The following is a 14,049-nucleotide window of genomic DNA, read 5'->3' on the forward strand; positions in this document are numbered from 1 at the left end:
CCATGTGAAAAGCATTTAATGGTTGCCAGACAACATTGCAAAGCTCATCTTATAAGTAAGATATCCATGTCCAAATAGACCTTAAGCTACTGTCTTAATATTTAGTTTCAATTTCTCGCCTCATTTGTCAAGAAAAAATAAGGAAAGAACTTTTTTGGTATGTCATTACTCTGCCTCAGCTATGTTCCATCAGTGTATTGTGAGATTATTTATAAATCACTGCAAATATCCTGTTGAACTTAACTGAAAACACTTGCAAACTTTTGGACACAGACCAGATATGTACCAAGTTTAGTTTAGTTTTTTTTTTCTAAACACGAATACACATTCCATGAACCATAAATCTTACTGCATTGTTCATATCAATAACATTGCATGAATATGTATGACCATCCCCCTCTTTTAACTTCCTTTCATTTTACACCGGCATCATCCTCTAATAGTGCAACTTTAAACTTTTGTATCCTCATGATGATGTGACTGATAACTGCCTGATGAACCAAATTTGTATGCATTGTCCATACTTCTGTTTGAATTAAAGGGGACATAGCATGCCCATTTTACCACAAGTTGATATGGTTCCTTGGGGTCTTAATGAAATGTCTGTAACATACTTTGGTCAAAATACCACAAGGATCATTTAAAACAGCACCCTTTTTACCCTGTATAAAACAGCCCTCCACAGAGTGACCTGTTTTGAGTGCCTGTTCCTTTAAATGCTAATGAGCCAGCTCCCCCCTCCCCCTCTCCCCCCATGATTTTAAACGATATAAATTACATATTTTATATGATATAAATTATCAAATATGCATCCCATACTTTGTATTCCCCTTCTGTTGTCCTGGAGTTTTAATTTTCCCAATCACATAATTAAATGTCCCCCTCTGCCCATCCACTACAAGCACACAAGCAGACAGACAGAGAGAGAAAGAGAGGGGTGGGGGGGGCTATGAAGACCATCATTTACCCCCGAACCCCGACATTCAACGGGTACAACAACAAGCGGAGAAAGCAGAATCGCGGGCTGACCTTATATATACAGTCTATGGGGCTGACCAGCGCGGAGAAATGCTCGTCCCGTGTGACCAGCCAGGCGGCTGCGCGCTTGAGAACGGCGCTGCGCTGCCTCGCAGCGGCGCTTCCGCGTCCGGTGTAAACCCAGCGTAACGAGTGGGGGGGCTCTGTGTGTTTGTGCCAGTGTTACAGTAGTGCTGAACACTGCGGAAGTCTTCCACACTGCTGGCTGTGTGGCGTTGACACAAATTCCAGCTCACGCATGGGAGAGCGAGCGGTCGCGCCCGAGCAACTGCTGCAGCCTCCCAGTCCCAACGATCCAGACAAATGCCACATGTGAGTGAATCGCAGGCTGACCAGCGCGGAGAAATGCGAGTCCCGTGTGAACAGCCAGGCGGCTGCGTGCTTGGGAACGGCGCTGCGCTGCCTCGCAGCCTCGCTGCCTCCGGTGTAAACCCGGCGTAACGAGTGGGGGGGGACGGGATGGGACGGGGGCCAAGGCCATGTAGGGAGACTTCCAGTACCTTGTTACGACACAAAACCCAGGAAGCTCACTCGAGTCACTCAAGCATGACGTTTCTGACTTAGAGGAACTATAACAAAACGCGCCAGTGTTTTTTTCCCAGAGTTTTTGGGTTGGTAGACATGCCAGATACCCACATTAACGTGTAGAAGCACTAACAAAGTGGAATTTGCATGCTATGTCCCCTTTAATAATGGGGGGGACAGTGTCATAATGCAGAATTCCTACATGATTTGAAATAACACAAGTCTAAAGACATGCTAACCGCACTGTGAGGCTTTTCTTAGGTACAGTGATGCTTTGAGCTAACATCACCATGCTAACATGCTCAAAATGGCAGTGCTAACATGCTAACGTTTAGTTGATATAAGTGCAACTGAGGCTGTCGGGAAAGTAATTAGTTTTGCAGGTTAGGTTTTGGTCATAAATACATTTTGGGGCAAATTCAAACATTGATCTGATAATGATAATAGAAGAAAAGTCAGGAGAATATCTTCTCATGAAGATTCATCCTATAAAAGTGATTACACCCACAGTGTGAAGTATGAAAAGAGGAAATCTGTTTAGACTTGGTGTATTTGAGTTGAACTTGGAGAAAAGGAACTGATCCTAGAAATGTTAAAAAATCCAAGACTGTTTTCTATGGGTTCCAAAGTGTTCCTGTCTCACCCCTGACGGAAACAGAAAACTGTATGATAGTTGGCTCAGTATTCCTATTGTTTTCTCCTCGATTTGAATTCTATAGTCATCATCTGTCAGTCGCTCGCCTAAAGGCTTCTTTAGTTTCAAAGGGGAGAGATGAAAGGAGGATGACATGGTTGCGCAGCCATCCAAAACACGCCTTGTGGGATATAAATCAAGGGATGTCAGTGAGAGAGGGAACTACCTGCAGAGGCATGGAGAGTATCAGCAGAGTTTCTCAGCTGACTTCCCTCTTTCTTTCCATTTTAATCTCGCCACTTGTTTCTGCGGTGATGTGAAGGCGGCCCGCTGTGTGTTTGACTGCCTCTGTCTATGTGGTGCTGTGTGTGGGGTGGGCGGGGGTGTTGCTGCTGAGTGCGTGGTGCAGCTCCCCGCTGTGCCGTGTCTTCCCGATAATGAATTTGTCAAACAATCCGTCAGGTTCAACACCACTTTTAAGGGTTTCATTAAGGAACAAGGACTGATAGTCTCTTAGCCTTTTCTTTTATTGATCCTCAGTCTGTCTGTCACATTTCAAATACTTAATTTTGTGTGATTTATTCAGAATCACTTCTGATGTGCTACATTCATAAACAAGACTATGAGATAATGGGTCCCTGGGCACAGACATGTTAAAAGCCACTACAGCCACAAAGAAACTCCTTCCATGGTCGTTCTGCGTCTCTTCCTCATTGTTGGTTTCCTTTATTTTTAGTCATTTTGCAGTTTCAAACAGAGGCACTGCCTATTGTCTGGCAGGCTTGTGCAGCCATTGTGGCTAATGAGGTAGAGTGGGTTGTCCACTCACCAGAGGGTTTGGTGTTCGATCAGCCTGTTTGCCAACGTGTCCTTGGGCAAGACACTGAACTCCATATTGCCCCTGACGGCTGTTCCGTCAGTGTGTGAATGATGTGTGATAGATAGCTGCGTATCGATGCTTGTATGAATGTGTGTGCGAATGGGTGACTGTGCCTTGTAGAGTAAAGCTGGTAAAAACTTCAGAAGATGGAGAACTCCTTCCATCGAATTAGTAATATACATACATTCAGCAGTAGAATGTGTATTTTATATACATAGACATGGAATTAAATTGAACACTCAAGGCCGATAATTGAATAATTGTGTAAAAAAATCTATGCTATTTTCATTTACAGATCACAACTTTAAATTGATTTAATAAAAGTAATTTACTGTATTTTTATTTTATGTATTTTTTGGCATAGAGTTTAATAAACAAAAACAGTATGTCAGGATAAAACCAAATGAAGTCATCTTTATAAATCCTGTAATGAATGCAAATTTTATCATCTGTGGGAACTTTCTGATGAAGTGGAGTTTTTCAACAATATTTGACGTTTGATGTCTGACTTTGCCCAGAGACTGTAATTAAAAACTATAACCTGTCTAAAAGGGACACATTTACTGTGATGTTACATTTTCACAAGCTGCCTGCTCGACCTTCACGGGTGTTAACTGTGGAAGTCAAATAAAAGACAGAGCGGTGAGATGGATTAGGGCTCAGGTCAGCATGGCTAATGTGGAGTTAAGGCGGTCTGAGAGCTGCTGCAGTAGTAGAGCTGTTGTCCAAGATTAAACTGGTTCTCTCATAGGCTCACAGTATAGCTGATGCATCAGCATCTTTATCAAACATTGTATCTAAACTGATGAAGCCCTGTAGCTACTAGGGCTGTGCTCAAAAAATCGATATGGCAATATATCGTGACGTCCTCCTTGCTGATGCACGCATCGATGCAGATGCTACTGTATCGATACGGCATCAAATGCTGTGACGGCTGTTTTGAAAACGAAACATCACCTATGGTGCAGTGCACAATGAAGCCAATAGGTGGCAGCTTAGGCAAAAAGAGCACACGTCTCAACCCAGAACAAACATGGAAGGAAACAGTGAAAAACTGTTTCCACCGCCGGTAAAACTCAAGGCCAAGATATGGGAGCATTTCGGATTTTTGCAGACACCAGGAAGTCGGGAATTGGACATGAGTCATGCAATATGCAAGCTATGCAGAAACAAAGTAAAATACTGCAGCAACACGACCAACCTCCGTCTTCACATGACAAGACACCACGCTGATCAGCCGCTAGCAACAGGTACTACACAGCGTGTGTCGTCTCAACCAACCCTGAATGAGGCTTTCAACTCAAAATTTCCCTCAACATCCCAACGGGCTAAGAAGATCACAAATGCACTTTTATGCTTTATATGTAAAGACTTGCGCCCGTACAGTGTTGTTGATAACGAAGGCTTCAGACAACTGCTTAATGAGTGTGAGCCACGCTACACAATCCCCACTCGTCGGTTCGTTACAGAGACTGCAGTTCCCCAGTTGTACGCAGATGTGAAGCAACAAGTCACTGAAGCGATCTTTTCTGCAAACAGAGTTGCCATTACATGTGATGCCTGGACGTCGAGAGCAACCCAGTCATATGTAACTCTCACATGCCACCATATTTCTCCAGACTGGGAAATGGTCTCACACGTCCTGCAGACCAGAGCTATGTTTGAAAGCCACACCGGGTCAAATATTGCAGATTTGCTACGGGACGTGGTTAATGAATGGGGGCTTGTTGACAAGGATCCTGTGTTGGTGACAGATAATGCCTCTAATATGACAATCGCGGAACAATTGGCGAAGTTAGTGCACGTGAAATGCTTTGCGCACAGTCTGAATTTGGCCGCTCAACGGGCACTCAAGACGCCCACTGTTTCCCGTCTACTGGGAAGAATTCGCAGCATCGTGGCTTTTTTTAGGAAAAGCACAATTGCAAGCCATGTCCTGAATGAAAAGCAGAAGCTACTTAATCTCCCCGAACACAAGCTCATGACAGATGTAGCTACGAGATGGAACAGCGCCTGTGATATGTTGGAGCGCTTCTTAGAGCAGCAGCCCGCAATTTGCGCAGCATTACTCTCCACTGAGGTGCGGAAGAATGCCAAGGAGTTGTGGACCTTAACTGAAGCCGACCTGGCCTGTGCTGAAGATGTGGCTAAAGCCCTGAAGCCGCTAAAAGTTGCAACACTCGTTATGTCAGAAGAAAAGACCCCTACGCTGTCTGTTATAGCACCGCTGCATGCCCAGCTGTGCAACGGCGCTCATGTCCAAGCAACAGACTCGGCCGTTACGAGGGACATTAAAAACACCGTATCCGGGGATCTTGGGAAGAGATACGTGAGCGACAGATCCTTTCTGTGCATCGCCTCAGCACTAGATCCACGCTTTAAAGCGTTGCCCTTCTTGGAAGAAGACCAAAGACAGGACACGTATACCACCGTGGCAGCAGAGGCAGCGCGGATTTCTCAGGTGGGGGTTAATTAACCTTAGTTTACTCAGTGTTTTTTTGCCCGAAAAACAAAACGACCTTTTCACTTGACTTTGGTACAGCAGGTTGTGCAGTATAATGTAATGATATAACTATACAACTGTGACTCATTTTATGTATTTATGAATGCTATGTGGTCTTGGTTATAAGCTTTATATACAGTCTATGTTATAAGTACATTTTTATGTTCTGATTTCAGAAGAACCAGAACTATGTACCAGAACAAGAAAAGGCAAAAACTTGTTCTTCCCCACCCTGCAAGAGAAGAAAGGACTCTACCTGTGCTCTAGCAGATTTATTTGGAGAGACATTTTCTCTTCCCAAAAGACAAGACTCACCTATGTCACTACATGATCAGGCACTTGATGAAATCAAGAAATACAAAGAGGCAGAGCCATTGGCTCTTACTGGGGATCCACTCAGTTGGTGGAGGGAGCACCAGGTTGCTTTCCCCTTACTATCTAACTTAGCTAGGAATACCCTCTGCATCCCAGGTACAAGTGTTGCCGCAGAGAGGGTGTTCTCCACCGCTGGAGACATAGTTACAGCTCAGAGGAGTGCTCTGAAACCTGAGCATGTGGATCAACTGGTGTTTCTGCACAAAAATCTGAAAACATGTTAAGCCTTAGCTGCCAGTACAAGGCCAATTTTAAGTTTGTTAAAAAAGATTTTATTTATTTTTTTATTATAATTTTGTCTTTATAAAAGAACAGATTTGCTGTGGACATTCTTATAGCAAATGGAAGTGCACTTAAAGTCAAGTGAAACCAGAGTATTATGGCTATTTTAAGTTTAAAAGTTAAGGAATATTTTATTTGCATTTATTAATAACTCTGAGTTGAAGGAGAATTATTTTATTTAACATTGAAGATCTTTGTTGGCCAGAATTTTAAGTGTTTTAAGTTGTGCAATCCTTAAGGCTTTGCCTTTGTTGTTATATGGAATAATAAAAAACAGCTGTTGTAGTAAATTCTGTGCAGGACATGGTCATTATTCAAAAGCAATGTGTATCGTGATACGTATCGTATCGTGGCCTCCGTATCGTGATACGTATCGTATCGTGAGGTTGTAGGCGATACCCAGCCCTAGTAGCTACCGTCATTGAGCAGATCATTTGGACAATTATTTTTTAATGACACTGACCACAAACACATCATACATATCTTCACAATTTATTTTGGATTCCAAGATTGTTATGAATCCCTTCTATTAATGTAATCATTTCTGCTGATGCAGTTTGGTTTTTATCAGTAAAGTCTGGGAAAACACTAATCATTTTTAATTATATATATATATATATATATATATATATACTACAAATACTAAAAGTTTATTTTCAGTGTATAATTTAAACCTTTATGTCGGTAAACCTCAGCTCGGGATTTATCCTGGGCAAAGTTTGGATCCCATTAAATTTCCACAGGACACTTTTTAATGCTTCTCTCACATTTCAAATATTTTGCACAACCTGAGAACTACAAGTTTGAGGGGATTAATATCTGATATACCATGGACTTGGATTTACAAAGGATTTATTTATTTGCCCGTCACCAATGTTTCAAAACTCGTCAAAATGGTAAACTTTTCTCTTCCTTCTGTCTGTTTTCTCTTCTGTTCTTCAGTATACCTCGTCTCTAACGTACGATGGTGTTCTTGTGATGGCCGAGGCCTTCCGCACCCTGCGCCGTCAGAAAATTGATATCAGTCGCCGTGGCAATGCCGGTGACTGCCTGGCCAATCCAGCAGCTCCCTGGAACCAAGGAATTGATATGGAGCGAGCTCTCAAACAGGTTGGCATGAGTGTGTTGTTTTAAAGTTTAGCATGGACGGCTTGGAAATTACACACACACACACACACACACACACACACACACACACACACACACACACACACACACACACACACACACACACACACACACACACACACACTGCAGGGTAGCAGCAAAGTGAGCAGTTCGTGTCTCAAAGCACAAAATCAACCTCTGCAGTACAGTGGTTCTTGCTTTAGATTCCTTATGATTTTTTATCATCTATTTGAATTTAGGCTACATGATTTCCTTTGACATCTTAACATCTTATTTCAGAGAGAGAAACCCACATGATGTTTGACCAGTGATGCGTTAGTAAGAATCACAGCAGGAACAGGTTGGAACAAACAGAGGCCTGACATATGAATGTGACACAACATGTGAATGAAAGGTCAGAATATATTTAACACTGATCACTGTATCAAGCACATTTATATTGAGTTATTAAAGTTTCTCTAATTAAACGGGCTCACTGGGACAATGCTAATATACTAAGGAGGTTAAATGTTCACTTTGTTCACTAGCTTGGTTTATCATGTTAGCATGCTAACATTTGCTAATTACTGCAGCCGAGGCCAATGGAAACGTCATCAGATTTGTTGTATTAAGTTTTTTTAAAAGAGTGCGTGCATAATATATATAATATGTGACCTGATGATGGAGCTTGATGAAAATGTGAAGTTGATGGAGCTCCCACACACTATACTTGTGGGGACATTGCATTGACGAACAATAACAATTACCAATAAGCACTGCAGCTACACTGCGAAGACCAAACCAAAATGAGACGGCCTAGTCTACGGAGGATTGTCTTTTGCGCCACCAGCTTGTCACAATGCAATGATGAGGGGAACATTTCATCATATTCTCTTTTTGAAAAGTAGCTTGTCGCCAGCACTCAATGAATCGTGGGATAAGTTGGCCTGGGAAGAATCCTCCCATTGGATCCTTCATTACTCAGGAATGGGAGGACGCATTTCTTGGCTGCATTTGGAGGAGCCTTTGAAATTGGACAGCCTTGTCGCGCCACTGTGACGCAATCTGTCTTCAAATGCAGCCTCTGAAAGATGCAACCCCTGACCTGGGAGACTTGCTCTAACTTTAACTTAGTTAGGATTTTAAGTCTTAACTCTAAGACTCTTGTTTTGTCCCCTTGTGGAGAACAGAATATATTTTTTCTGACTAATTACTTTTATTATTAGAACTACTACAGCTGACATTCTCACAGGACTCTTCATATTCATATCCTTGATGCTAATTCAAGTAAAAGATTAGAACATTTGTTGATACTTTCTGCAGTAGCCATTCAATTTATTTACATACAGAGTGTTTTGTTTCTATTTTCTCCACTCCTTACTATGACTGTTGTTATAAATCCAGGTGCGCATTCAGGGCCTGACAGGGAACATTCAGTTCGATCACTATGGCCGGAGGGTGAACTACACCATGGACGTGTTTGAATTAAAGAGCAACGGACCACGCAAGGTGAGCACTCCGCATTGATGAGGAATCGATATAAATGACCCTTTGAATTTGTGAGTCTAACACCATCGAAAAACATACCACTTTCAGCCTTTGTAAGACAATTTTGTGATTTCTCAGGAATGTTACTTTTAACCTCCACTGACAGAACATACTCGAAACTGACTGTTACTGTGAGAGGATGATTCCTGCAATTTTCAACGTGTGTTTGTGTTGATTTATCCCTCATGATGGTTATTTGTTTAAAAAATTGATACATTTACTGCTCAATTATCCCCATAATTTCGAACAAATAGCTGTGTTCGTGACGTATAAATATCTTTCAATAACACCAATTGCGCCGTCGCAGCTTGTGTTTTAGTAGCTTTTTGGAGAAGCTCCCAGACAGACTGGTGCAACATAAAAACACTGCAGTGACGTCAATAAGAAAAGTTTCAACATCATCCCTCTTCATAATTGCAAAAAGTATGGAGCTAAATCTCTAGTTTAAAGTGCTCATAAATTGTCTTTACTGGAAAAAAGCATACATGTAGCACCTATAATGAAGACATAACATCATGTTCCAGCTTCTCAAGTGTTCCTTTGATAGCAATGTACGCTTATTGAAAGTTCCTGGCTCACACTCAATATCTCTCAATATCCTCTACAGTTCCAATGGGAAATTTGCTGGAGTGAGCTAGTTCTGTTGACTCTTTTTTAATGTTTCTATTCCTTTCTTTCCAGGTTCTTTTTTCTTATATCTCTTTTATTAGTTTTTTATCCTCTTGATCTTGATTTATTGTCAGCCAACAGAGTTCCAGGGCCATGTGAAGATGATCACATCTATGAGATTTAAAGAATAATGATGTAATATTAACAGAGTAAAGTCCTAATTGAGAAGAAAGTCGTGATATAGCAAGAAATCAATTGTAGTTGAACAAGAAAAATAATTATAATCGAGAATAGAGACAAAATTTGTAATTTAATTAGAAAAAACTCATAGCATTACAAGAATAAAGAAAAAAAAAACCTTTTCTCAGATATAACCAGGAAGGAGGACCTACTCTTGCTGGAGTACAACTCTTTCTGAATCCAAAATATTGAACAGTCTCATTGTTTCTTAAGAAACAAAGATGATAACCTCGTGGTTGACCAATACCAAACATTATACATTCTCGAAATGTACGACTTTTTTATTACGACTTTACTCTAATGTTACGATTTAATTCTTGTAATATTGCAACTTTATTCCTGTAAATTTACAACTTTTTTCTCATGATATTACAACTTTATTCTTGTTAAATTATGACGTTTTTCTTATAATGGCCTGAATAAGACGGATTGACTGTATTATATTTTCCTCTTATCACTCTTATTAACACGCTTCCGCTCCCTTTTCCCCTCTTGTTTCTCTCAGATCGGCTACTGGAACGACATAGACAAACTTGTGTTGGTCCAGAATGAAAACACTTTGTCCAATGACAGCTCAGCGATGGAGAACCGCACCGTGGTCGTGACCACAATCATGGTAAAGTACCTTCTGACTGCTTTGATCTCAGTTTGGTTGTTACTGTTAAAGGGAAGCTTCACCCAAATCTCTGTCTCTCCAATTAATTCCAATAAATCACGCTGATGAAAATCTAGAGTTAATTTGCCTCGATGGCCTCACAAGATATATTCAGTGTCAGAAATCATGGGAGTGTAAAAAAGGGAGCCGGAATTTGAAAAATCAGGTTGGTACTTGATGAGCTGTACAAGTTGAAGGGAGCTCTCAGAGCACACCCAGGAGGGAGTGGCACTTATCCAGCTGGAAGATTGCACTAATGTCTCATTAGAAGGCAAAACTAAAACTGACCTCAGATCACCATTTAGAAGTGACCTCAGTCCAGTCTCCTCTAATGGCTTCCCCATAGACACCGGTCTGAGGCCCAGTAATTATTCCTCCTTCCTCAAACAAGGATACAAGAAGGCTAATCGCTGGATTTGTGCACATCCTCTGCTTACATTTGATTTCACTTCACCCATCTGCAGCCTTTTTATGGTGGCCATCCCCTTCCTGTAAATGTAATCAGTCTAATTCAATTGGGCATGCAAAGTGATGCAAGTGAAAGCAACTCAAAAGACTAATTTGAGCCCAGTGATAAAAACAAGCCACAGATGCTTGAGCTTCAGCAGCTTAGCATTTTGTTTCGAGGCACATTGATTCATCCAGCAAACACATAAGTACGAACAAAATATCTAGTTGTGCTCCCTTCAGTGCCGAGACATGAACAAATATCTGAAAGATTGTTCGAAGACTTTGCTGTGTTCATAAATCAATAGACTTGAGCGCCCCTAGTGGCTAGACATGGTCAGGTGAGCACAGGGAGGAAGCATAGAGCCAGACCCAAGATGAGCAATTACAAACACTGTCAAATTTATTATTTTGTGACAAAAACCTCTTTTGACTACATGCACATTGAGTCAATACACAATACCTGTTAGAACACACGTATATGTGGCTATTTAATTTGTGTTATATTAATTTTGTGTGGTTGTAAAAGCTGAGTGTGCGAAACAATCTGACTTCGCTGTTGACATATTTCGAAGTTTGTTCCTTCCCTGTTGCTCCCCTCCCGTGTCCGTCCGTTTGTCATCTGACTTTTTTCCAACGCCGCTATGCTGTCTCTCTCTCTCTCTCTCTCTCTCTCACCATGTCTTGCTGTCTGTCTTTAATTCCACCCATCTCTTCAATCCCCCGCCCGCCCATCTCCCTGTTTCCCCCTCCACCTGCACATTTCTCTGTGGATGGTGACCTCAGCAGGCCTTGGCTAATGTTAGCTCAGCCGCCTCCTCCTCTTTGCAGCCTCTGATGATGAGGAAGCCTCTGCTGCGACACTGACGCCGGGGTCTGCAGACAGAGCAGAGCAACAGCCTGAAACGCAGACTCACCTGAGTCGTAAACCCTCGGGAAAGACAGAGGACAGACAGTGATAGGCTGAGTGTCTCTAAAGCGCAGAACAAGGACACTCTGTGCTCTGAGTCTTTTTTTTTTTCTTTCTCTCATAACTGCCTTTCTTTTTTTCTTGATGTATATTTTATTTGAAAAGATTATTTAAATAATTTCTCTGTTTAGAAGTGGTTTGCCATGTATTAAAACAGAATGACAATGGCACTGGGATGCCTTCCTCTCTGCGCTCAAGTCTTCAGCTCATAACTAAAGCACAGCTGGACGAGAGCTCTGCGTGGGATGCTGTGGCAAAATCACCGGACCATTGGACATCCCTGTTCATTCATATTGTACTCTTTCTGAGGACACCGCAATCACCACAATATTCTCTGGCACTCTACAGAACACCTACAGGAGAAATGACCTCACCAACATTTATATTGTGTCTTCTGGTCAGTCCTGCAGCCCTCACTTTACTGCTCTCCCTCCTCCTTTATCTTTCTGCTCCGTCACCCTGTAAATTTGCTCCATCATGTCTACTCAGTCAACTTTTCTCTGCACTGTGTTTCAGCCTCTCTGAGAGGTTTTCTAAATGCAAACATCTGGATGGAAGGGTATACTTGAAGAAGTTCTTTTATTTTCAGTTATTAAACACTAGTGCCATCACTCTAAAGCATAATCACAGCCTGCATCAGGAAGATTTGAATTTTGACATTAAAATGACACAATTTAACACTGACATTGTCATTTTATAAACATTAAAGGTATGAAAGTTAAGTTATGTTCAAAAACCCTCCTGAAATACACATTGATGTGACAGTCTCACCCAAATGTAGGTCGTTCATGCAGGCAGGCTCTTAAGCCTTCATTCAATAAGTCATCTACACATGTACAGCACATTACACACACATGCACACTCACACAAGTGAAGCCAGTGTGAGCAAATTGCATTGACAGGAATTGGTTGTGAAGCCCTTGGACATTTACCTTCACTGACGTACACTTGCTGGTCTTGTTAACGCTCAACAAAGCCCCCCCGAGGATTTGACAATCTTTTGTTTATTTTACTCTGGTCTTAGTTTGCTGCCTCTTAAAAATGCTCCTTTATTATTGTGTTTAATTGGCTTAGGTAATATTAAATTAAACCTATAGACCTTAGCTCAATCAGTTGGATTAGTCTTTAAACTTGCCCCCCTGGTGTATTTATAAACGAGGGGTCAATGTTTATCCTCCTCAAAGCTCTTCATAAGGATCAGGACAAAAGGTTCAGATGTGATACAGGAATGTGAGAGTTTAGCCCATCCAGACCTGGTATTAACATCCGTCCTGAGAGATCCGATCAAAAGTGATCAGCTGAGTAGACACTTCTTCACAATGATCGTAAACTACAGGCCTGACATATGAATGTAGGAGCAGAGATATGACACAAAATGTGAATGAAAGATCAGAATATAATTAACAGTGTATCAAGTGTGAATTACTGTAAAAATACACATAAAATATGAGGAGCACTGAAATCATAATGATAAAATTGTTAGTGAAGCTCTTTCGAGCGACATGTGACATTGTGGCCTTGGACGCATTTGTATTTGCACATCAAAAAGAAAGAGGCCAGATGTTTCCACCAGACCACCTTCAGATGTGGGTGTCTGACTGACACTTCAACTTCCTGTGGCCAATAACGGATTAGCTATACCTACTTCAGATTGTAAATATCTTATCTTATCGTCCAAATTGCACAATCCTTTTATTGAGCTTACAAAATATTGCACAATCCCTTTTCTAGTGTTAATTCTTTTTTTTCTTTTTTTCTTTATGCTTGCACAAAACCGACCACAGTAAATTCCTTGTATGTGTAAACCTATTTGGCAAAAAACCCTGATTTTGATTCTGAGTGATCGGCTCTCAGGACCCATTTGGGTGCGTTCAGGCCTGCACTTAGCTCTGACCACTTCAGGACACATTTTAACATGTGAAAGGGGTCAAAATGAACAATTCTTCTGGAAATGTTGGCTTTGGAAAAGATATTTATCAAATCCAACTTGAATTGTGACTAACACAAATTATTGTAGATGCTGGTTTACTGGTTGATCGATTGAGCAGGTGCAGACTCTCTCAAATCATTGGCTAAACTGCCATCCAGGCGTGTTTTTGGTCGGCTGGTTCGTTACCTGGTTCGCTGACTTGCTCAGCAGCTAACTGGCCTGTTACTGGCTTTGTGTCTGTGTAGCTGGGTGTAATTGGCAGGTTGACTCAGTGACCAGCAGACTGTGCAGTGAACTGCCTGACTG

General features: G+C 41.5%; 1 protein-coding gene across 7 annotated transcripts in view; it reads left to right on the plus strand.

Moving 5' to 3' along the window:
* gria4a (glutamate receptor, ionotropic, AMPA 4a) overlaps window positions 1–14,049 on the plus strand; it is a 111,285-nt gene that overhangs the window by 56,009 nt on the left and 41,227 nt on the right. For 6 of the 7 annotated variants that reach the window (XM_034604103.1, XM_034604101.1, XM_034604102.1 and 3 more), the window contains exons 8-10: window positions 7,180–7,347; window positions 8,749–8,853; window positions 10,247–10,357. In XM_034604103.1, coding sequence (XP_034459994.1) covers window positions 7,180–7,347; window positions 8,749–8,853; window positions 10,247–10,357 — 384 coding nt within the window. Of the gene's footprint in view, window positions 1–7,179; window positions 7,348–8,748; window positions 8,854–10,246; window positions 10,358–11,674; window positions 13,248–14,049 lie in introns of those variants that run through there. The other variant, XM_034604106.1, reaches the window with a different exon arrangement.

The sequence above is a fragment of the Hippoglossus hippoglossus genome, chromosome 13, assembly GCF_009819705.1.
Source record: "Hippoglossus hippoglossus isolate fHipHip1 chromosome 13, fHipHip1.pri, whole genome shotgun sequence".
Lineage (NCBI taxonomy): Eukaryota > Metazoa > Chordata > Actinopteri > Pleuronectiformes > Pleuronectidae > Hippoglossus > Hippoglossus hippoglossus.